General features: G+C 39.4%; 2 protein-coding genes and 1 long non-coding RNA gene across 13 annotated transcripts; 2 read left to right on the top strand and 1 right to left on the bottom strand.

The window, feature by feature from the left end:
• Positions 1–858: 858 nt before the first annotated feature.
• On the top strand, positions 859–5445 carry LOC133724586 (uncharacterized). 11 transcript variants are annotated; one of them, XR_009853785.1, is made up of 7 exons: positions 1379–1768; positions 2311–2430; positions 2524–3300; positions 3448–4410; positions 4734–4787; positions 4919–4951; positions 5222–5443. It is a non-coding gene; the product is annotated as an uncharacterized LOC133724586 (long non-coding RNA). The 11 variants fall into 11 exon arrangements; XR_009853786.1 differs by having other exon boundaries at positions 1378–1768; positions 3448–4787; positions 5222–5444; XR_009853790.1 differs by lacking the exon at positions 4919–4951.
• Positions 5446–13239: 7794 nt separating this feature from the next.
• On the top strand, positions 13240–16916 carry LOC133724584 (2-oxoisovalerate dehydrogenase subunit alpha 2, mitochondrial-like). Its single transcript, XM_062151342.1, has 9 exons — positions 13240–13700; positions 14155–14292; positions 14398–14580; positions 14735–14892; positions 14989–15088; positions 15400–15511; positions 15621–15760; positions 15855–16040; positions 16599–16916. Exons 1-9 carry the CDS (start codon positions 13476–13478, stop codon positions 16764–16766), a joined length of 1410 nt encoding a protein of 469 aa, XP_062007326.1. The 5' UTR covers positions 13240–13475; the 3' UTR covers positions 16767–16916.
• A 381-nt stretch (positions 16917–17297) lies between these two features.
• LOC133724585 (SAL1 phosphatase-like) lies at positions 17298–22677 on the bottom strand. Its single transcript, XM_062151344.1, has 8 exons — positions 22441–22677; positions 20958–21033; positions 20321–20394; positions 20023–20228; positions 18978–19188; positions 18793–18891; positions 18549–18702; positions 17298–17759 (listed from the first exon to the last, which is right to left on the bottom strand). The coding sequence occupies exons 1-8, from the start codon at positions 22642–22644 to the stop codon at positions 17593–17595; spliced, it is 1191 nt and encodes a 396-aa protein (XP_062007328.1). The 5' UTR covers positions 22645–22677; the 3' UTR covers positions 17298–17592.
• Positions 22678–23260: the final 583 nt, after the last annotated feature.

Below are 23260 nucleotides of genomic sequence, written 5' to 3'. Positions count from 1 at the left end.
ACAGCAAACATTTTAACTGTCGTCTGATTTAATCAGACGACAGCAAGAAAAATTATGTCGTCTGAGTTTTTGAATCAGACAACAGTTTTTTCTTGGCTCTTGTGCAATAGCATTTCAGACAATGGTTGATTTTTTTGATGTTGTCTGAATGAATTAATTCAGACAACAGTTATTATGTGATGTTGTCCAAGGTTCATTTATACAATGGTTGATTTTTGCTGTTGTCTGATTATTTTTAGTCACACAACTGTTATTAGGTGTCTGTTGTCTGATATCTTTTAAGTCAATGCTTGCTGAAAGATGTTGTCTGATTTGAGTGGTTCACACAATGCTTTTTAATTTGTCTGTCGTCACATGAGTTTCAGACAATGCACCTTAGAGCAAATGCACCCCAAGAGTCAATAGGCAAAGGCAAAAGGCAAGGTCTTGCCTCCTATTTGTGCAAAGGCAAAAGACAAAAGGCAATTGCACCCCAAGAGTCAAAAGGCAAAAGGCTAAACCATGCATATGCCGTTCTTTTGGGTGAGATATAGCCGTTGGAGAAGCATGTGATGTTTGAATATTTAATCCCACCATGTTTAACTACAGCCATTACCCTACATGTGAGGCCCATGTGCCATTTTGGTCGACCAAGTCAAAGTCCAAGCCTTGCCATTGGGCTTGGTCGGGAAGGCAGCTGATCGTCCAATAATTTTGCGGTGCATTGCAGCTTTGTCATTTTTTGCCATTTTGGCTGGTCTTGGACGTCCAAGATCAGTGCGGTGCATTTGCTCTTATATTTGATGTCGTCTGAGTTTTAAATTTGTTTTTTCCGATACAATAGCTGACTTTTAGCTAGGGTTGATATATTGCTTTAACACTTCGACAAAAATCAAAAATTGAACTTTTTCCCTCCCCATTCGACCAAAACACCCGAGCTCCCGCTTCTCTCTCAAAATCAATTTCGATCTCACCAACCCTCAGTCCTCAGTACTCTCAGCCATCTCTCTCTCTCTCTCACCCAGTGACCAGTGACCGCCAACTCTCTCACGAATCCTCAGCTATCACTACTGGATCTCAATATACTCACTATCCTCAGCCCTCAATCCTCAGCCATCAGCTTCTCTCAGATGGATTGCATCCACTCCAAGATCTAGAACGAAGAAGCCGTCCCGCGATACAAGGATCGGAAGCGGTCTTGTACAGGTCCACCTGCCCAATTTGGCTTCAACCTCGGCTGTTGCAGGGCCTCTGTTCGATTCTCTCCCTCATCCACCTCGGCTGTTGCAGGGCCGCCGAACTCGGGGTTGGAGAGTCTGTCACTCTGTCCAGCAACCCGTCTCCGCCTCTCCCGCTCTCCGAGTTCCGCCTCCAGGCTCGAGGTATCTCACTATCTCCCTCTCCCTCTCCCTCTCCCTCTCCGTCTCCTACTCTTCTCCTCCTCCTGACCTCCTCGGCGAGTTGGCGACGGCTCCTCCCCTCCTCCATGAGTACGTTTCTGCAATCCTTCTGGTGGTGGGTCTGATCCTATTCACCTTAGCGGATGCACAAACGTCTCCCAACTTCAGCGTGATTGGTGTGGTGATGGTATCGGGTGCTCTATTTTCAGTCTCCCAACTTCAGTCTTCAATTTTCAGTCTTCAATTCTTCAATTCTTCAATTCTTCAATTCTGAATTCAAGTAGCAAAGCAGATGTCCTCAAGGCTCAAGCAGATTTGTGGGTTCGATACTTCGATTTCAGTTTTCGATTTCAGATTCTTCAAGCTGGGTTCAATTTCGGGATTTCTGGGTAAATTGCTTGGTTACTCACTTACTTGGTTCGGCTTTCTTCAATCTTGATTCAAATTGCATGATTTGCATCCCACAGGACCATTATTTTATTACCTCCATCTCATATCTTTTCTGCAATGTCAGAGCTCTAAAGCGGCGATAATTTATGCTTTTTCCCGTTTTCTTCATAGTTGTTATTGCTATCTCTGTGTGTGTGTAACTATGTATCAGTAGTTGCTTTGAAATCATAGTGAAGATTAATGGATCTGCAGTAATCAAGGGGGTTAGATGTAATTCTTCTTGTGATTTCTTTTCATAATGTGTCCGTGAATTTTTAGTTTATAAGTGAAGTAGACGATAATAGTTTCCTTTTTTTCAAGTTCTGAGCAAATTCATGATTTGACATGTGACTTTTACCCGTGATTGTTGATTAATTCCTATCATCTGTGCATATGAGGGAGATTAGATGAAAACTCGGTGAAAGATAGAGGGATTCTTTTCTTTTAGAAAATTTGTGGTTATTAATTATGAATTGACTATTATTATGTATTGATGCTGCAGCTAATGGAAAATATTATTCCGGTTGTGGAGAAGAGAAGACCATCACGTGTCCTCCGCAGAGTTCGCTCACTGCAATGGTAGAGATATGATTGAGGTGTTGTATGGAAAACAGACTGCGCTGTAAGTCTTAGGGACATTTAATCTGATTTCCAAGTTAGATATATCCACTTGATGATTTTCATTTTAGTAAGAGCTATCGTGTTTTTCCATCAGAAGAAAGATGAAAGAAGTTGCCACATGTGTGATGAAGTGCAATTCCGTGTGAAGAAAGAGATGGCGTTGATCGAGGGAGATAAAAGGTAACAGAACCTTCTGTTATACGTAGTTGGTTTGCAGGGAATTGAAACCTCTTTTTCCCACATTAACGCATTAGTCCCAAAAATAATATTCCCAGAACATATTATTTGCTGTTTAAGTGTTTGACAGAATTGACAAATGGTTCATTGTATAAATTGAGATGAAATTTGCATCTGTTTTGGTATGAAAATAATATCAATCAAGCATCTGTTTTGGTATGCTGGCGTGCTGCCAGTTTTGGACTTTTGGTATGCTGCTTTGTTTCTCTATCTGTAATATGTTATTAAGTGTATGTGCCAGTTTTGGTAACATGCAAATTTCGCTGCCGCCGCCGAAGCAATAACTCCAAACCTTCAGAACCAATTTCGAGTGTCAACTCCAATTCATAAGATACAAAGGTCTGTCTTCCTTCTCCTTCAAACTATCCACTCTCTTTGTTCTCATTCATTGTTGTGTTTGACAGCGATTACACTTTCGTCTAAGTTAGGTTATTAATACAGTGAGAATTGATTATGAACATTGAGAAGGTTTACCTTTATTTGTTTTGGATATTCAATTATGTGTTGGGTGTTCATCTTGTTTTGACTATGCTGAAATCAGAATTGGGTTCGTTGTGTTTTGGTTTTAGCTGGTGCGTGCTTTAGGTGGAGCTGTAGCGTCGTCTTCGCTTCTGGGGGTTTCTTGTTTCTCTAGGTGCGTGCTTTATAATTGAACTTCTTCTCTAGTTTCTCTAGTCACAAATATAATTACATCTCCTCAGTTAGGAAGCACTTCCATTAATTGTTAATTTACCTTGCTTTTAGAAGGATTCAGTTACAACAATCTTGTTTTCAATTCCAGTTTGTGTTCTGTGGTGTTGAAAGTTGGAGAGAGATCGATTGATATGGGAATGAAGGTGGATGGTTTGGTAGAGCAGGGCAGAGAGATCCATAAGTTCCTTCTTTTCCAAAATCCTTGCTATGTTTGTCTAACTGGTGATATCTTTCAATTGATTTTGAGTCTTTTGGTTAGTTTTTGTTAAGTTCCAGCTCTTCTATTTAGGATTCATTGGTTAAAACTCAAGGTAGAAAAGAGGTTCTGCAAATGTGAATTTGTGTTTCTGAGTTTCTGACCCAGTTGAACTTTTACTGAAAACTGTACAGTTAGGTTGGGAACTTGAAATTATTAGCTTCTTACAAATTGCAATAGACATCTTAAAGATCGTTTCAGAGTTGGAATCTCCTAAAAACAATTTTTCTAGAATTACTTATGATTTTTCAAAGTTGCAGGTCTGCTGCAGGAATTTCTGTACACAGCAATACTGTCTTTTTATTTCGGTCTCTTTAGTAGTTTTCTATGTCCAGTCTTTCTTGAAAGCACCAATTAATACTTGAAAAGTAGGCATTCCCATCCTTCAAATGAAATCAGTCTTGCTCTTTTTGGAGTTCGTACGAAGGATTTATGTCATCACGAAGTTAGCTCTATGCATTAAGATTTCTGCAGCATAATTTTCTGCAAACATTAAGTACTTTTCTGGGTGTTAAACTATCTCAGTTTCTTGGAAAATAGAACACTGGGTTTCTTGTGCCTAAGGTGTTTGTTGAAATGCATAGCTGAAATTTCCTGTCAGACAATGAGGAATGATGCGACTAGTGATATTCAATTTATGATCTCACTGTCAAAGTAAAGCTTCATATTCAATCAGTTTGCAGTCCCTTTGATGGTTGACTTGTTAAGTTTGTTAATGCAGGATGCTAATGGCAACGATGTGGATCTTAGTGTGTACAAGGAGAATGTTCTACTTATTGTCAATGCTTCCAAATGGTATTCACCTCATATTCGTCAATTCTCGCATTTACTGATTCTTTGTTCTATTGTTCACTGCTATTTTTTCTTTTTCTGCTGATTTGTTGTAGTGGACTGACCTAGTTGTAATATAGTTGGATGATCTGTTGTAAAATGAAAATGGAGTAATGGTTTTGTAGAGAGTGCTAGCAAAGTAGCAAATGGTTTTGTACAAAGTGCCAGAAATGATTGAATCTATATTTTTCTTTTAAAAAGTTGAATTATTGATTTGATTCTTGTTCTACTGTTTTGATTGTCAAATTGAATCTTCGTTCTGTTTTTCTTAATATGTGTTCGGAAAGCTTGCTTCACCTATTCTCAGTCAATATTGGAAGATTCAATTGCACCAAATCTTTGTAAGTCAAAATATAAGATCTACTTCTACTTAAAGATTTGGCCTACTTCTACTTCTTTACAGTTAATCTTGTTTCTCCTCCAAAGGATAGCAGATTCTATTTAATTGATTTTCTTACAATGTCCTTTCCAGTTTCCATCCCTGCAAGAATTAAGTCTAGTTCAGGTATATCTCTTTTGCCCACAAAAGTTCTAGCAGCATCTCTGTTTGCTGCATGAAATTGATCTTTGATAGTATATTAGTCTTCTAATTGCATACGGGAAACAGCATTCGAGTTGTTTGATCATCGATCATGGAAACTTTTGTTTTAAGATTCATTCATGGAAGTTTTGACCTGATCTTATAAGGAAGATAACAATTCTTTTCATCTTACCCTTCTGAATGACCGGTTATCTGCTATAATGTATTCACTCATCTCTACATTATTATATGCAGGTTCTTACCGAGGGTAAACAAAAGGATGTACTTAAAGCTGCCGGTGCATTGTTTTCACATATTTGTGAGATTTAGGCAGGGTTAATGTGCATCACATTTATGGACAAGTATCGTGGGGGTTAATGTTGGGATAGAATGACTTTGTTGGATATATGGATGAATGTATCGAATCTTTACATAAATAAATGTGTTTTGGGTTATCATTTGGATCCCATATATGCAGAATATAGGTCTTTTGAATGTCTCTCGGACCATTCTATTCCAGCTAAAAACTATTGTCCAATAATTGATCATCATAAAATGCCTAACAAAAACTGTTGTATGAGTTATCTAACTATAATACTTTAAGGACTAAAAGAATGAGAAAGGCATTGTCCAGCAAAACAACAAACAACGGTTTTTTTTAGAAATCTATAGTATCAATAATAGATAGACAATGGGATTTGCAAGTACATATTGTCTGATCAAGCCTTCAGACAACAGCAAGCATATAAGCCCCTGTTGTCTGGCACAGTCTTCAGACAACAGTAAGTATATAAGCTGCTGTTGTTCTTTGTGGTATTCAGACAACAGACATGATAGTAGCTGCTGTTGTACTAAACTTTATCAGACAACAGTAAGTATATAAGATGCTATTGTTCTTCGTGGTATTCAGACAACAGACATGATAGTAGCTGCTGTTGTACTAAACTTTATCAGACGACAGTTTTATGGTATTGTCTGATTATGTATCAGACGACATTGAGATAGACAACAGCAACCTCTATACTCAGACGACAGTGAAAAACTGTCGTCTGATTGAATTTTTGGTGTAGTGTACTGGAGATGGTTCACTTGTTCATGAATAAAAAATAATATTTCTGGGGGCTAAATTATAGCCATGTCCCCAATATAGCTCCCTAGCTCTTATTGGAGTTGGCCTTACACTTTGAATTTGGACCATCTGCTTTGGTTTTTTTTTTTTTTAGCAAGAAAACATTCAAAAAGGCTAAATATAGCATCTCCTAATACAATCAAAACCTAAAAGATCATGATACAAAGCATTAGAAGCTGAAAGACGAAAATAGTAGTTCCAACTTACAACATTTTGATTATGTCCAACTGTTAATGTCTAAAAGTTCGGCGGTAGCTGAACCTTTGTTAACGCTGATCCGATGGGCGGATCGATACTTGTGATGCTCTCAAAGCTTCCGCTACCTGTCAAGTAAAATACAAAGGGGCGTCAGAGGGAGACCGCGCTGGGCGGTCTTCAACTCTCCGATGCCTAAGTTAGTCAATGTATTTATGTTGACAAAGTAACAGTAGGTAAGTATTGAATGCGTAATTAATGAGGAGAGAGGAGAGAACCTTTTATAGGTGAGGAAGAGGAGGTTCTTCTCTTTGTTTTCGATGTGGGACTGAAGTGTTTCAGTTCCCAGCTCTGGGAGCTACTGATGCCATTTTGGCACGGCGCGTGGCGGCGCGTCGGCGGTGATCTGGGGGTGATCCGACGCTGAGGTTGTAGCCCGCCTGGCGGTGTACCTGTATGTCATTCCTTTGGTTGGAATTAGTACCTTTAGCGGTACAATGAGCGCGGCCCATTATAGCTAATTATGCTTGCAAATGTACATATGTACAAGTCCCCCAAGTCCCCAGTCAAGGAGGGCAATCTTGGTTGGGGAGTTGTTCGGCGGTTTGAAGAGTTTTCTTCCGCTAGACTTGCAAGAGCATAATTAGCGTCAGTGCGTTGTCAACCATGGATTTTAGTGAGCAAACGCTTTATACCCTTTCGGGTGGGGCCCTGCTAGGCCCCCCAGGGAGTCCCCCACTCCCCGGCCAAGGTAGACCTCCGGATGGTCGGCGGATTGTTTGTTGAGGGGAGCTGCACGGAGCAGAGGGTGTTGGGTAATCTTTAGTACCCAAGTGATGGGGGTCAACGTGCCTGATCAGGGTCGTCGTAGACTGTTGACTAGTCCCCGTGTCCCGTAGGGACGGTCTGACTGTAACGCCGCGTGGCGGTCGTTGTCAAAGTGAGGCGTGGCCTCGGGATCCGCCGCTGGCGGATATCCCCCCGCTGACTGCAGCAGGAAGCAGCGTCTAGTAGACGTGCCTGGCGGTATTTTATTGAGCGATATTGCGCTGAACAAAGCACGCAGCTTGCAAGATGAAGGGGATTCCGCTAGAGGTGTGTAGCGGAAGACGCCCCGCTTGCAGGATGGCAAGGGAGAAGTTCCGCTGGCGGGGTTTCGCTCAGCGGAGACTTCGTCACTTGGAAGATGACAAGGGAGAAGTTCCGCTGGCGGGGTTTCGCTCAGCGGAGACTTCGTCACTTGGAAGATGGCAAGGGAGAAGTTCCGCTGGCGGGGTTTCGCTCAGCGCAGACTTCGTCACTTGGAAGATGGCAAGGGAGAAGTTCCGCTGGCGGGGTTTCGCTCAGCGGAGACTTCGGACGGTTGGTGAATTCGTCCCAAGTGGTTACTTCCACCAGACGCTTCGTCTGGTGGTGGTTGACACGTGTCCAACCCGTAGAGGGTTAGCGTGCGGAGGCTAGCTTGTCTCCTAAGCCTGGCCGTCTTCTCGTCATTAATGTTAGTAATTATGGATTTCGTAACTTAGGCGACGCCTCGGTTAATCCGGAGAGTAAGTGGAGACCTGTGACACGTGTACGGCTGGTGTGTGATGTCGTTTTTGAGCGGACGGCTTAGAACGCGTTGATGTTGACATAAAAGGGGGGGGAACTTTAGCGAGATTTGACACTTTGTGAAAACTTCAAACCTGAGTCGTCGTCTTCAAGCTCTGTGCGATTTGCGAAGAGAGTTCCGAGGGACGCAATTTGTTGAGTTATCGGATCTTGGGGACGAGGCCTTTACCGGTGGAGACACGCGCCTTCAATCACACCAAAGATTTCACGTTTGAGGTTGGTTCTCTGAATCTCATCCCTGTTCCATTGAATTTCTGTGTGTTTGCTTATGTCAGTTTTTGGGTTTCTTGATTTCGGGGTGTTCTGCTCTTGTTTGGTGTGCTCTGAGTGTGTAAAGTGGGTTTTGGGGATGGGTTTTGGTGTTTTTGACACAGTTGGGATTTCGAGATTTGCTAGATGGTCGAATCTGGGTTAAGTGTTTGGGGGTTGTTTGTTCTTGTTTTGGTGTTTTCTGGGTAAACTGTTGCTGATTTTCTTGGCTATAACTGATGTAAGAATAGGCTAGATCTGTGTTTGTGCTAACTGGTGTGGGTTTTAGGGTTTGGGATGGCTAACGTCATAGAGATATCGAGCAGTGAGGATTCCGGGTCTGACGTATCGTTCAGCGCGGCGGATAAAATATTTATTGACTCGTTGCGTCCGTCTGCCCATGCAGGAACCTCACTGCCAGAACCGCTAGAGGTTGAGCCGCTACAGACCATACCTTGGGAAGTAGCTATGGGTCGTGCTCCACGTCCAGAGAGCTCTAGGGCGGGTGAGGCCGCTGCTGCCAAAACTAGGCGCGACGAGCGGTTGGCAAGCAACAGCGCTGCCAGCGGCTCCGCTGAAGGAGAAGAAACGGCGGGGGAGGACACTGAGTCCGCGTGGTTCCTCCAGGATGGCACCGCCGTTGACGAGGCAGGAGGGCGGATGAATGTTGCCGCCGTCAACCGGGTGAAGTGGATGTTCCGGTTGCCGGGTTCGGTGAAGTTGCGCCCGCCGACGGTGGATGAGAAGGCGTCTATTCTTCCGGAGGTGTTTGCCGCGGTGCACGAGTCTATATTCCGCCAAGGAGTGACACTTCCGTTGGTGCCGAACCTTCAAATCCTGGTGTGCGAATTTGGCCTTGCCTTCGGTCAAATTTGCCCCAACATGTGGCGGTTGATGCTTGCGCTAAACTCTCTGTGGCGGTTGTCCGGATGTGAGGGGCCTACTGTGGCGGAGGTGCTTCATTTCTACGAACTGGTCTATGTGAAGCGCCAGGGTTACAGAGGGCAAGTGAACTTGAGCCGCCGCTAGGGAGCGCCCAAGCTGATCGAGAATCTAAGGGATTCTATGTCCTACTGGTGGGGGACCTTCTGCGTCACCACAGAGGGGTGGGAGTATCAGGCTGGGTCGAACGAGGGAGGGCCGACGTTTAGAATTAAGTCGGAGTTTCAACATATCCGAGGTTGTTAACCGGTTTCCGCTAAACGTAGTTGGCGGCTTCTTGTACTTGCTGACTTGTGTTGTGATGTCCGGCGGACAATAGGATGAACCGAGAGAGGAAGGCGTGTGATAGTGCATGGAATGAGTCAATGGACCCTGGCGGACACTCGAAAAACCAGCTCATTGCCTCACTGTCCAATGTTTCGCTGAACAAGTGGCACAGGGTGGCGTCGTCAAATCCCTTGTTGTTGGTGACTTTCTTGAAGGTGTCCATGTGGACGAAGGGATCAGACATTCCGCCGTAATGCGACATCTTTGGGGTTTTTGCATACTCTGGTCTGATAGCTTGCAGAATCGCAGCGGTGAAGGGCCCAGGTCTGGAAGCGAAAAGTGGATTTTGAGTTGGCGCTGGGGCGCCCGACTCCGCCCGGATCAACCTCTGCTCCAGTTGGTGCATCTTTTCCAATATCTGGGCGGTTGCATCGCCGGCGGAATCAGCCTGAATATTCTGCTGGACCTGCCTGCGCCTCGGCGCAGGCGGATTGCCTTCAGTCCTCGCCCTAGCTTCCGAGCGGTTGGTGTGCGGCAGTGATTCCGCCTCCTACTCTAACATTAGTTGGGGGATGGGCGGTGGTCCCATCCCCAATAACTCAGGTGGGTCTAGCGGTACCTGCATCTGTATGACTGGCCCCGATACCAATGTGCTAGTGCCGGGTCGACTACGCCTGGTGCTACGTGATTGTTCTCTTTGCGCTGGATTGGCGGTAGCTTCCAGCGTCCTCTTCAGTTCATCAAAACGTGACATCAACGTAGCCAACTGTCTTTGGGCCTCAGCCTTTTCCTTGCGCTCCTCCTCACATTCTCTGTTTGCTTTATGAAGATCCGCCAGTGCTAGCTCGTACATAGTGATGAGATCTTGGCCCGGCGGGCGGCTGCTGCTTGGATTTGCCCCAACGCCGGGGTTGGCCGGGGTTGTGAATAGTGCGCGGTTAACGCCTACCGCTGGGTCGGAGGGTTGGGGGATGGCGGAATGGTCTGCCTGCTCTTCAGCGTTTCCCCCGCTACCGTTAGTCATGGTGATTGTGGTGGAATGACCTTTAGTTCAAGGATTCCCACAGACGGCGCCAATGTTAATGTCTAAAAGTTCAGCGGTAGCTGAACCTTTGTTAACGCTGATCCGATGGGCGGATCGATACTTGTGATGCTCTCAAAGCTTCCGCTACCTGTCAAGTAAAATACAAAGGGGCGTCAGAGGGAGACCGCGCTGGGCGGTCTTCAACTCTCTGATGCCTAAGTTAGTCAATGTATTTATGTTGACAAAGTAACAGTAGGTAAGTATTGAATGCGTAATTAATGAGGAGAGAGGAGAGAACCTTTTATAGGTGAGGAAGAGGAGGTTCTTCTCTTTGTTTTCGATGTGGGACTGAAGTGTTAGAGAACCTTTTATAGGTGAGGAAGAGGAGGTTCTTCTCTTTGTTTTCGATGTGGGACTGAAGTGTTTCAGTTCCCAGCTCTGGGAGCTACTGATGCAATTTTGGCACGGCGCGTGGCGGCGCGTCGGCAGTGATCTGGGGGTGATCCGACGCTGAGGTTGTAGCCCGCCTGGCGGTGTACCTGTATGTCATTCCTTTGGTTGGAATTAGTACCTTTAGCGGTACAATGAGCGTGGCCCATTATAGCTAATTATGCTTGCAAATGTACATGTATGTACACCAACATTTGTGACTACATCAGCAAGAAAGTTTGCTTTTATCCAAATGTGTTTGTAACTAATGTGTTGGAATTGAGAAGAGAGCTTCAGTAGTTGGAGTAGTTTTCTTATTCTCCATGGATGCAAAATTCTATTGTTTATACTGTCTATTAATATTTTAGAATTGAGATCGTCTATTGTATATTAATGTACTAATACATGAAGTAAACTAGTTTGATACATAGGTAGACTAGCTAGAGACAGAAGTAGATTAATTGAGATCAAGTCAACCTAATTTACTTATGCATAAAGTTGCTGTATGCAGAAATAGAGATAAGTTAAGTCTAACATAATTTACTCATGTATCGAGCTAAACTACTTATTACAGTACATAGATAATGTACCATGGAATTTTCCTTTAGAATCACCTTCAACCCGGATAAATTTGTAACCAAGGACTGAAAAATTAATAATATTCTCAAAATTTCGGCAATATTTTTGTTTTTTTAGGGTCTTGATATATGTTTGACTTACCAAGAGAATATCGAGAGAAATTTTTGAAATTTCACTATATTTCCGGAAATATTCGAAATTTTCGCAATATTTTCGAAAATATTCAAAATTTTCGCTAAATTCTGAGATTATCGCCACCTCTCGCGATATGTGGCTCGTGAAGACTAGCCATTGTCCTTATCCAATCTGACTAAACTGATAACATCTAAAGAGGAAAACTTTAAAAATTTATAGGGTCACATATTACTCTCTGTGTCTTTTCCCTCTATGCTTATAAATTTTCTAATTATCTAATTTGCTAACTAGTAAACATTTGGCTCTATTAAAAAAAAAAAAAACTTTTCTATGTATTTCAATGGACCATTTTCTACTTCTTTTTCTGTTTATTTGAAGATCGATTTTTTTTTAACATATGTATTTAATTGTAAAATATTATTATAATTAATAATTAACTCTCCTAATCTCCTATTTAAATCATTTTTGAGAATTCTCATGTAGAATTTCATATCTTTGTCATGTCAGTGTATCTTTTTTTTTTTTGAAAGGGCATGTCAGTCAGTGTATCTTATTATACTCTAATTAAATTACTACAATCATTATACAATTAAGTTCATCAAACACTTTTTTTGAAATATTATAGATAACTGATCGAGAAATTTTAAATACACACCCCTAATCACTTAATGCACATCCCTATTATTTTATATTTCAAATTAGATTTTGTAGGTAGGTTAAATGACCAAAACAGACATCTATGCATTAGAAGAATAAAAAAAATAGTCATATTTTCCTTATATTAAACTATTTATGTATAAATTGTTAGATAAATACAACAAATTTCTATACATGGCCTCCTAATTTAATACAAGAATAAAGTTAGAAACTATCTAATTTAATTTTCCTTATATAAATTGTAATTAAATGAGGTTAGAAACCATAATATTTAGAATTTCAAAATCAATGACATTAAATGTTTTTAAAACGGATCCCATTTTTTAGTTAATTTCCTTTTTTTTTCTAAGAGATATAATTAATCCATTAATTTTCTTATATAAAACATCACAGGTGAAAAAACTTTGTAATTGTTAATTTGTTTGGCCCTTCTAATGACAACTTTGTAGTTCCGCCATTGTGAAGAAACTACTGATATAGTTTTAGTTAAATGTTCAACTCATAATTTTATACTTGATCAACATGGTGTTTGGTGGATGAGAACTCAAATAATACAAAACATATTTATATGCATCTATTTAAAGTGAACAATAATAAATCTTTATGGATTTCTCAATAACTAACGCAAGTAATCAATATGGTCATTTACAAATTAAAACATTAATTAATATACTAGAATATACTAATCATATTAAATAGTAGCCTTAATATAGTCAAATAATAAGATATTTCATTATTTTTGAGATTAAGGATATTTTAGGTACTTTAGGTTGTGTATTTAGTAAAATATTAGAACGATAAATTAAATGGGTGGTGTATTAAGTATGTAGTGTGTATTAAGTAATTAGGGATGTGTATTTAAAACTTCTCTAACTGATCATGTAAACATTTCATGAAAATTATTAATGATTTCCTTGTTACTTTCTAAATTTCTATCATTTTTTTTGAAAATTTACTTATATCGAAATTTTCTCTATATTTCCATCGAAATTTTCATTTTTTGGACTATCCATATTTCCTCGATATTCGATATTTTAGTCCTGTTTGTAACGATGAATTAGACCAGCAAGAATTCCTGCTCTTTAGCGGCTAGAGTTTCATCGATCAATATGTTTTGAAGAGGCTAGAATTGGTTTACCATATCATCTCTAATAACAAAACCTGAAGCAGCCTTATGATCTTCCTTAACTGACCCCATCAGAAGTTTAGTTTTACATAATTGCAAGAAGGAGGGATCCTATCCAATAAGGTTCCGAGCCTTTTTTGCGCTTAGTTCTTGAAAAAGATTCATTATGATCAACCGTTTCAAGTCCAAGATGGGTTCTTTGGGTTTTATCCATTTCAGCTCTTGGAGTTCATCTTTCACTCGCAAATCTCCGGTTCCGGTTTCCTTTGCTCAAAACCTCAGAATCCCGGAGAGAGAGTTTGGAAACTCGCCGGCCCATTTCCGTTTCTGCTCTCGTCGTTTTGAATCCGGCAAAGTAGAAACGCTCTCCGACGAGGCTGATGCCAATCAGGTCTAATCAAATTTGAAACTTTGTCATTCGTTATATGAATGTTGGTTCTGTTATGAACAATGGTTCAGTGATGATTGTGATGTTATTTTTTTTTTTTCATTTTTTTTGTTTTGCTGGTGAATTTATCAATCAGTATCACAAGATAGCCCTTTTTTGTTTCAGTTTTGTGCAATCTGCTTTCTACAGCATTTTAAGTATTTTTAGCTTTTAGTCTGGCAAAATGGTGTTGCAGCATGTCTTATGGTGTACTGATCAATTTAGGAGTTGTTCTTATGTCTGAAAGATGTAATGCTATAGCTCATGGGCATCTTCAATGAATTAGCTTTCGATATGAGAGTTAAACGTGTACGTGGGGGTCATGAAGACTTGCTTTGAGTGCAAATGAGAATGCATAGGGGTGTGGAGATGTGCTTTATGCAACTTTGCTCAAGTAAAGATTCCTCTGTTTTGGCAGGTTTTGGATTTGCCAGAAGGGAAGGTCAAGTTTACTCCTGAAATGAGGTTCATATCTGAGACGACTAAGGAGCGGGAGTCCTGTTATCGGGTCCTTGATGACAATGGGAAGCAAATTATGTGCAGCAACTATGCTGAGGTAGTAGACCTCCTTCCGTTTGCAATAGGGGTTTCAGTTATCCTTTATTGAACATAAATATATCCTTTAGGAGCCTTATGACCTGTGGACTACCAATTCAATTAGGTCAGCCCGGAAGTTGCTGTAAAAATGTATACAGACATGGTGATTCTTCAAACTATGGACATCATTTTCTACGAAGCACAGAGGCAAGGAAGAATTTCATTTTATCTGACTACAGTTGGTGAAGAAGCCATCAACATTGCATCTGCTGCAGCACTCACCTTTGATGACATTGTCCTTCCTCAGGTTCAATCACTTATGCGCATACTTTGTGGCTGTATATGCACCCAACCTACTCATTAAGATCTCAATTCCCTTTGCCTTATCAGAGCTTTCAGTAGTTTTTTATGAGATGGGATGAGAGTGATTTGAGACAAAGTTTTCTTTAACTTTCATGCAGTACAGGGAGCCAGGAGTTTTAATATGGCGTGGTTTCACTGTACAAGAATTTGCAAACCAGTGTTTCAGTAACAAAGCTGATTACGGGAAAGGCAGGCAGATGCCAATCCATTATGGGTCTAACAAGCACAATTACTTCACTGTAGCATCAACCGTGGCGTAAGATACAAGTATTTCTTTAGGAGTTATGTAGAACAGTTTTAAGTCTTTTACTAAAATCATTAGAATCACACCATAAAATAATTTGATTTGCAGTTCACAACTTCCACATGCTGTTGGTGTTGCTTATTCTCTAAAAATGGACAGAAAAGATGCATGTGTGGTCACATATGTTGGTGATGGTGGCACAAGTGAGGTGAAATACAAGATACTAATATATTTTAACCTAAAACTACCTGCACCTCCTGTTTTCAATTCAAATATTGTAGTAAGTGAATGCATTTATCCCACTCCTAGCCTAGTAGACTACCCATAATCAGCTACTAATTGTATCCTTGAGTTAATACTTGATGTATTTAGCATCTACTGTTCTATAGTCTAGTTAGAGAATGGATGAATCTTTCTGATGATATGAAAAACAAAGGAAACCCATTCAAGTAACAGGCCCTTCAGTTAGGAGATTGTGGTTTTTGGTTGTTTTCTTCCTGATAACTCTAATAATATTAGGGTGACTTCCATGCTGCTCTAAATTTTGCGGCTGTTACGGAGGCTCCAGTTATATTCATTTGTCGGAACAACGGATGGGCTATCAGTACACCTACTTCAGACCAGTTTCGGAGTACTTTCCTCTTCCTGCTTGTATTTTTTACAACTTCAACTGGAGACAGTCTCTTGATGACTCGAAACAAGCATTGTTTTCTCATTTTTGGGTTGGTGTCTATTGACAGGTGATGGTGTTGTTGTCAAAGGTCGGGCTTATGGAATCCGAAGTATCCGAGTAGATGGGAATGATGCACTTGCCATGTATAGTGCAGTTTACGCTGCACGCAAAATGGCAATCACTGAACAGAGACCAATCTTAATAGAGGTAAGAAGAGGTCTCTTGCTTTGCTGATTTTCCTGTCCTTCTGTTTGGCATATTGATGGATCCCGCTCTAAGTTTTGATTTTTTCCATTGGTAGGCATTAACATATCGAGTTGGGCACCATTCCACATCAGATGATTCGACCAAGTATCGCCCAGTTGATGAGATTGAATTGTGGAAAGTGGAACGAGACCCAGTAACTCGATTTAGAAAATGGATTGAAAGAAATGGTTGGTGGAGTGGTGAGGCAGAGATAGAGGCTAGAAACAGTGCGAGAAAGCAGGTAATTCTTTCTATTCTATCTGAAAGCAACTTGAGAATAACAAACTAAAATGTGTTAGTTCACCATGTTCCTTCCATATAGATACCTTTCAGTGATGCCATAGTTAAGGCAGTGCCTTCATGTAGGAATACTAGTTCTATGCTAAAAGTCGAGAGATTTCATTAGGGATTTCTTTTATGAAAAGGCTAAACTGAAGGTAAGAACTGGAGAGAAATCAACTGTCACTTATTCTGCGCAGGTTGAATGATGATGAATATAAGATGCTGCTTTTAAATTAAATTGCTACAAGCTAAAGATAGAGACATGCTGTTTAGGCTTATCGGCAGAATCCTTGTACTGTTTTTTTTTTTTTTGGCTATTTGCTCTATTGTATATGTTTATTGTGAGTTGTAGTTTTGCCCCTTTTTGACTTTAGAAGCAGAAGATTTCTTTCATTTAAAGGAAACACACTTTTGACTTGATCAGATTTTGATCATTTACGTTCATATGATAATGATCCAAAGTTAGATATGGCCGCCAGAATTTGAAACTTTCTCACTCATCATACCTTTGTCGCAGATATTACATGCAATCCAAGAAGCTGAAAAAGTAGAGAAGCCACCAGTTGCTGACATGTTCACTGATGTATACGACTGTCTTCCTTCCAATCTTGTTGAGCAGGAGAAACGGCTAAGAGAGACAATTAAGAGACACCCCCAGGATTACCCATCTGATGTTCCTGTGTAAGTGTACATAGGTGGAAGTGTACATAGCTCTTTAATAAAATATTTACCCCTTATTCCATCACACTTTGAATTTGGGTCATCTGCTGTGTTTGTTCTCTGTCATTTCATGCTTAGGCATTAATAAATTCAATAGGTTTTCAACTTATTTCAATATTAAATCCATTTTGACCCGTCCTACTATCCTAGTATCCAGCCGATAGCCATGTATGATTGACTTTGAATTTAGGCAGCAGTCTACTCTTACTAATAGTAAATCCCAAATTGGTTTCTTTGTAATATCAAAGTCATGGCCATGAAATTCAGGTCACTTCATGAGCAGTCCTTCTGTTCTCTTTTTGATTTAGCCATTTAGACACGACAGATCCCACCACATACTCAGATTACTTTGTATGGAAGTGATGAGGAATGATGCAGATGAAATATGAGAAGGCTTTTGCAAGATGTGTTTAAGCTTGCTCTGCTTGCAGGCCTATAAAAGTCGTAATATGGAAGTGATGCAGATCAGATTGGACGAACAATGAAAATGCAATGCTAACCAGAAGAGAATAGTTATCTCAGATTATTTTATACCAAAAACGCTGTTTTGCATCTACAGTTGATAATTTCAAGCTCATGTACTTGAAGAGGAGTAAGCACTCAAAAAAGCACAAAGGAAAAGAACAAATGCTTCTACTGAACTCATTCTTTCATTTTTGAGTTCTCCTCCAGAGTTGATTTTTTTTAGCACAACATGAAATTGCAAAAGGTGCTCGACTAGACAAGAATTATTATTAGACAAGTATTAAAGGTGAATCTCCAAATGCTAGGTTTAGGACCTCGAAAGAGAATCACAAAGATGAAACTTTCTCTTCCTCCAAGGATTCTTTAACTGCCTTCAAGAGTGATGGCATCAATTTCTGGTTGGTAACAATTATGCCTGTTTCAAGATCCAGATACCTCCCTTTTGAAAAGTCCAATGGATTTCCTGCAGCATCTGTGACTACACCACCAGCTTCTGTAAAATGATGACAAACATGTGTTAATTGCAGGAACAATTTTTTTTCTTTTTTCCGTAGTTTTAATTTATGAAGTATACAGCTAAGAAACTGGGAACACATAATAGCTTTTGCCAGGGTTCTTCTGGAGAGATTCCTAAGGGGGAAGTTCCATAAGCTCACCGATGCATTCTTCAAGGGTTTCCATGCGCAATAAAACATTGAAGGAAACATCATTTACCCAAACTAGACATAAAATGAAACTAACAGAATCCTCAAGCTGTTAATATATGGTCTGTTCAGTCAATCAAGAACTCAAGATTCAAGTAACCACCCATCAACTTAGCAGCTACCTCATTCATACAATAAAAGAATGTGAAAACCTTTCTTCCATCTCTGCGTTCATAACTGACGTGCGTTTTTATATAACTTTGGGAATTACAGGAAACTAGAAACGGACACCAATTGTTGACTTAGAAACTATTGTACTTTCATGGCACTTCTTTTGTCCTGTTAAGTTTGTGCATGAACTACTCCATGTAGTCCCATTTACAGTGTCTTTCTACCTGAATGCCTTATTCTGTACACAGCCATGATTACTGGCTTGAAACAAATATTAGTATCTCCGGGAATGAATGATCTAAACTTTATCTGGATCCAAGACAAGTTAAACATTATAACTCAAATCCAGACCTATTAATTTCATCCTCTCCTAAGAGGAAGCTTAGATTTCAAGCTTGCAGCTTATCCTACAAAGCCCCATCCATTACAATTAAGGGAAGAATCGAGTATTGGAAAGAATTCTTTACCAGTAACAACAATGCACCCAGCAGCATGATCCCATATTTTCTCGCGATATCCTTTATGGGGGAAACGAAGATATATTGCTCCATCTCCTCTGGAAAGTGCCCCATACTTTGCCTGGCTGTCAATTCTAACTGGCGGTGCTTTGACTCCAAGTTTCTGTTAATTAATACATTGTTTCAGCTATAATATTCGATAGACAATAAAAAAAAAATTATTTTTGTAAAGAAGAAAACAAGGATGCAATACCTTGGCAATGGTGCTAGACAAGCCGTGCAAGGAGTGTGCTGCTTCATAAGACTCAAAGAATGAGGCGTCTTCAGGATTTTCAGTAGCACTGACATGCACCTGGAGGATACCATAAAAAATCCTAATGTTAACTTTTCAATTTCTTTTTTATTTTCTATAATGAATAAACATTATCTAGTGCTGACCTTTAGCGGTGATGAACCATCCAATGGCTGCATATATGTTCCTGCACCAAGTTTTGCAAAGAAAAGGCAACCAATTTTATCATGAGAAAACTGCTGATTATCACCACTAATGGACGCCAGGGGGAGATTTGGACAAGCCAGGACACCCAACACAACTTTTCCTTCATCCAGTAATGCTAATGCTATGGCATATTGGTCTCCTCTAAGAAACCTATGGCACAATCCAACAATAATACTCTCATCATGCCAGGTTTATAATATGCAGTACATGACAATAAAACCAGCTAAACAGAAGCAAAAGAAAAAAAAAATGTCAGGAAATCACACACATAGAAACACAATAAATATGTACTAAACTTTTCCATATAGAGGATTGACATCCTTGTGATGAAACCAAATGATTATTTAACTGGAGATATTATTTCACATCATGAACTTTTCAAATTAAAAGAGAGTATAAATGTGTAAAAATGGTCATGAAAATAACCACATAAAAAGCATGAGTGCTTGAGATCACATTGAAAAAGCTCCTTAATATAAAAGCCCTCATGATGTCTGCAAATAGCCAAGAATAAGACATCTGCAACATACAAAAAGAAAATGATTGCAGATTATTGTAAATGAATGCATGGACATCTGTTAGGCCTGAAACTTTGTCATGTTGACCAATACATTGATTTTTTTTTTTTTGTTGGGACATGATGACCAATACATTAATAGCTTTAAACAATTTCATACATTTATGTGCAGAAAATAATAAAGTCCTGGAATAAAACATCAAACAAAATGTATTTTAGAACCAGATTACACTCAGCAATTCAAGTTACATGCATGCAAGACATAACACGCAGCTATTCAGCAAGGGTAATCACAAAGTTGTAAATCGACTGGGTACAAGACAAAATGTCAAAATCATAATAAAACCATCAACCAAATACCATTTCAATCGATCTTTAGTGTTCTTCCCAACCTTCAACTAATGCTTTACATTACGTTTATCTCACAGATGATAAGAGGCTGTCAAATATAAAGTCCAGAAGCTTACCCTTTGGTACCGTCAATGGGATCTAAAACCCAGTGCCGGCCACAAGAACCACCTTCAGATTTGCCATTGTCAATAGCCCTGAGCACATCTTCAGTGGTCAAATTAGAATCACTATAACTGTCACTGTTGGCAAGAGTATCATTAACAAGTTTTGTGATGCGTTCTAGTGTTTCCCTGCCACTGTCTATTCGGAGATCTCCCGAATCCTAGAGAGAATATAAAAGTTGAAAAAAAGATAGAGTAACAATTCTAGCTAGAAGGATGATAAGAAATAAATAAATAAAAAAGATGCTCTCACCTCCTCAGCTACTAGAGAGAATGATTCCGAAGGAAGTTCCCTTTCCAGAACAAAACTAACAAGAGCCTGTGAACCTTCAAAGTAACCAACAGAAAGAAGAAAGGCAGTTATTGACAGTTTCCTTTTATATGACACCTAATAGCTATACTAAGTGTAAGAAGCACAGAATCCCAAACATCACCACTTCAGTTTGGACTTTATAAGTTAATATATTTTAATATACAATGTCATAGCTGATACAGTTTTTTTGTCATTGAATGGTTCTTGGGATAAGGAATTAGTCTCTATTTTCAAATTGAAAAGATGCTCAGTCAAATAAAGGCCTGTGAGTGTCCATAAAGTGGACAGGACACACCTAGTATGAATCTATTCAAGCAAACTTTGCCACTAAATTAAATGGGGGAATCACCTAATGCTAAGCTAATGGTATGATCTAATTGTTAGAAAATCTATAATATCAAAATTGCTAATTTAAATCCTCAATTGCTAAGCTTATGGTACAATCTACATGCTAAATTATACATCTGCATATCAAATGGAATTTACCCTTTAAATATCAAGGTTTTAAAACCCCTCAATAGTATATAAGTAGACTGCATTTGATTGAAAGCATTCACAGAAGAGTTCGCAAACAAACCATAATCGGCCACTGTGACAGGACTTTTATCTGATTTTGAATGAACATCTGACTGCAAAAGCGCCTGTTGTACCTTCTGAAGCAAATGAAAACACAACTGAAATCAACTTGGAATGATCTGAGATATTGCTAAGCATGAATTATATATAAAAAGTTTAATTACAGCATAAGTAACAAACAAGTAGTCATTAAAAGGCCATATGTTAGGACATATAATTCCCAAGGTGCCTTTTATATTATCGTAAGAGAAAGTGCACGAAGCAACTAGCAACTAATTTATCAGACTTGAACGAATATATCCTTGTCTATACACGGTCACATACTGATACATTACACATATACATATTCATACATTCACTTTGGAAAGAAGTCACGCCCTTTTAGCAAACTGTATTTTGTTTGCGCCTCAACTAGATCAATTGCACTAGAACTGTTAGAAACCACTTCCTTTATTTCTGACTAAACTTGGGAGTGGCACAATAACACTCCCTTTAATGGCATGATTTTAAAGTGTTGTAATGGAATACAACCTTAGGCAAAAAACTATTAGTTATCTCTTTTTTGTGTGTAGCAAGAATTCAGTTCCCTCGCAGTAACCCCTCGTAACTTCTTCAATTTCATTCCCTTATCCAATGGCTGTCCTCTTCCTCGCATTAAGATAGCTAAGGGGAAAGCAACATCCTCTAGCCAGCCTAAACAAAATCTTTTGTAAAATCAATGTATAGGTACACTAATGAAACATCTATGTTCTCCAAAATGATGAGTTCCAGTCCTAAATAGTCAAACTTATATTTCGATGATAAGAAGATACAGTATTCAGTACTGTACAGAGGATAAGAAAGACTATCTCCCCGCATGTATTGGGGGAAAGCCTTTCATGAGTTGAGATTGTATACAACATCACATGCACTGTCTAATTGTAGCAGCAAACTAAAGGCATAAACATGGTCATCAGTACATTAAAAGTCCATATATGCATCGAAGACAACAGCGTGGGAGTATTCACAACATGGGTCCTACTCAATCTAACTGTTAGCATTCTCAGTTATTCTAAAATCACAACTCATGCGCTTCAAAGCTTACTCCAATTACCATATTTGCTCTTTCGATGCATATATGGGCTTTAAATATCATTGTACTGAAGGCGGTAAAGGCTTTCTTGAATGCATTGTCAAATATTAGCAGCAAACTAAACGTAAACACATAATCATCAGTACACTGATATTGACCCCGTATAATCATCATACACAAATAATGGGCATATTCACAACATGGGTCTTGCTCAAACCGATATTTTGCATTTTTTAGTTCCTCTAAACTCACAGTATCATGCTTCCAAACATCCTCTACTTACAATTTTGGTTCTGGGTTTTGCTACTAACACTACCAATCTACCAAAAGTTCCTGAATTCCAGTTATATACACAAAAATATTACTAATTTCGAAGCAAAAAAGGTTGGAAGAGAGAAAGAGAGAGTAGTGCCTGGCAGAGGCGAGCGGCGACAGAGGCAGCTTTCTTGGCAGCAGCGAGCTCCTTCTCGTAAGACATTGAAGCTCGAATTGATGAAAAGACCCTTTTGGGTTTGGAGTTGGAAGAGAAAAGGAAGGAGTTGGAGAATGAGTGTGAGCAGCTGGTGATTTCCAAATGCTGAATTTTGGGTATTGCTCTCAAGCAATTTATAGCCATCTCGCTTTTGTAAGGGGGCAACTATTTTAGGGGACCAGGTATACTGTCAAACTGTCAATTGGCACTCTTGCTCTTAAAAAGATTTTTTTTTTTTTTTTTTTTCTTGTGTATTTTGTTTTGGGTGGTTCTAGACTTCTAGGAGAGTTTTTTACGAGAACCATTAAAATGAGAATTTTTTTGTGAGACTTATTTATTTTCGATCACATTTCTACAAATCAACGGTTAGATATTTAGATATTTATGTCTAGATCATTTATGCAATTTTTTAACCAAATTGAAAATTTTCATGGCATTCATAATCGTGATTTATCATTTATAAACATAAACGGTTCAGGTTTGACAACTTTGGTTCGTTCATTGATTTGATCTAGTTCGGTTCCTGAATGATTAGCAAGTTGGAAGAAAATTTTCAGAAGTGATCTACTCATACATATATAAATATCTAACGGTTAATTTACGGTAATGTAATCGAAAAGTGGGTCTCCCAAACCGTTGATTAGAAAGTCTTCATGAAATCCTCATTTTAGTAGTCCACATTAGAAGCCCTGATTGAACCTCCAAATTTGATATTTTGACCTCCATTTTTTTTTTCCTAATCTAATAACAATTTTGTCAA

Source organism: Rosa rugosa, chromosome 1 (assembly GCF_958449725.1).
Source record: "Rosa rugosa chromosome 1, drRosRugo1.1, whole genome shotgun sequence".
In the NCBI taxonomy this organism is placed as follows: domain Eukaryota; kingdom Viridiplantae; phylum Streptophyta; class Magnoliopsida; order Rosales; family Rosaceae; genus Rosa; species Rosa rugosa.
The sequence above is the reverse complement of the archived record's forward strand: the minus strand, read 5'-3'. Positions and strand labels throughout refer to the sequence as shown.

What these genes read in the sequence shown, in the direction of transcription:
- LOC133724585 (XM_062151344.1), bottom strand. Translation starts at nt 22,644, where the DNA reads ATGGCTATAAATTGCTTGAGAGCAATACCCAAAATTCAGCATTTGGAA. An exon ending in TCGCCGCTCGCCTCTGCCAG is followed by an intron (nt 21,034 to 22,440) that starts GCACTACTCTCT and finishes CATTTGCTTCAG; the next exon opens with AAGGTACAACAGGCGCTTTT. An exon ending in TGTCACAGTGGCCGATTATG is followed by an intron (nt 20,395 to 20,957) that starts GTTTGTTTGCGA and finishes GTTACTTTGAAG; the next exon opens with GTTCACAGGCTCTTGTTAGT.
- LOC133724584 (XM_062151342.1), top strand. Translation starts at nt 13,476, where the DNA reads ATGATCAACCGTTTCAAGTCCAAGATGGGTTCTTTGGGTTTTATCCAT. An exon ending in ACGAGGCTGATGCCAATCAG is followed by an intron (nt 13,701 to 14,154) that starts GTCTAATCAAAT and finishes CTGTTTTGGCAG; the next exon opens with GTTTTGGATTTGCCAGAAGG. An exon ending in ACTGTAGCATCAACCGTGGC is followed by an intron (nt 14,893 to 14,988) that starts GTAAGATACAAG and finishes TTTGATTTGCAG; the next exon opens with TTCACAACTTCCACATGCTG.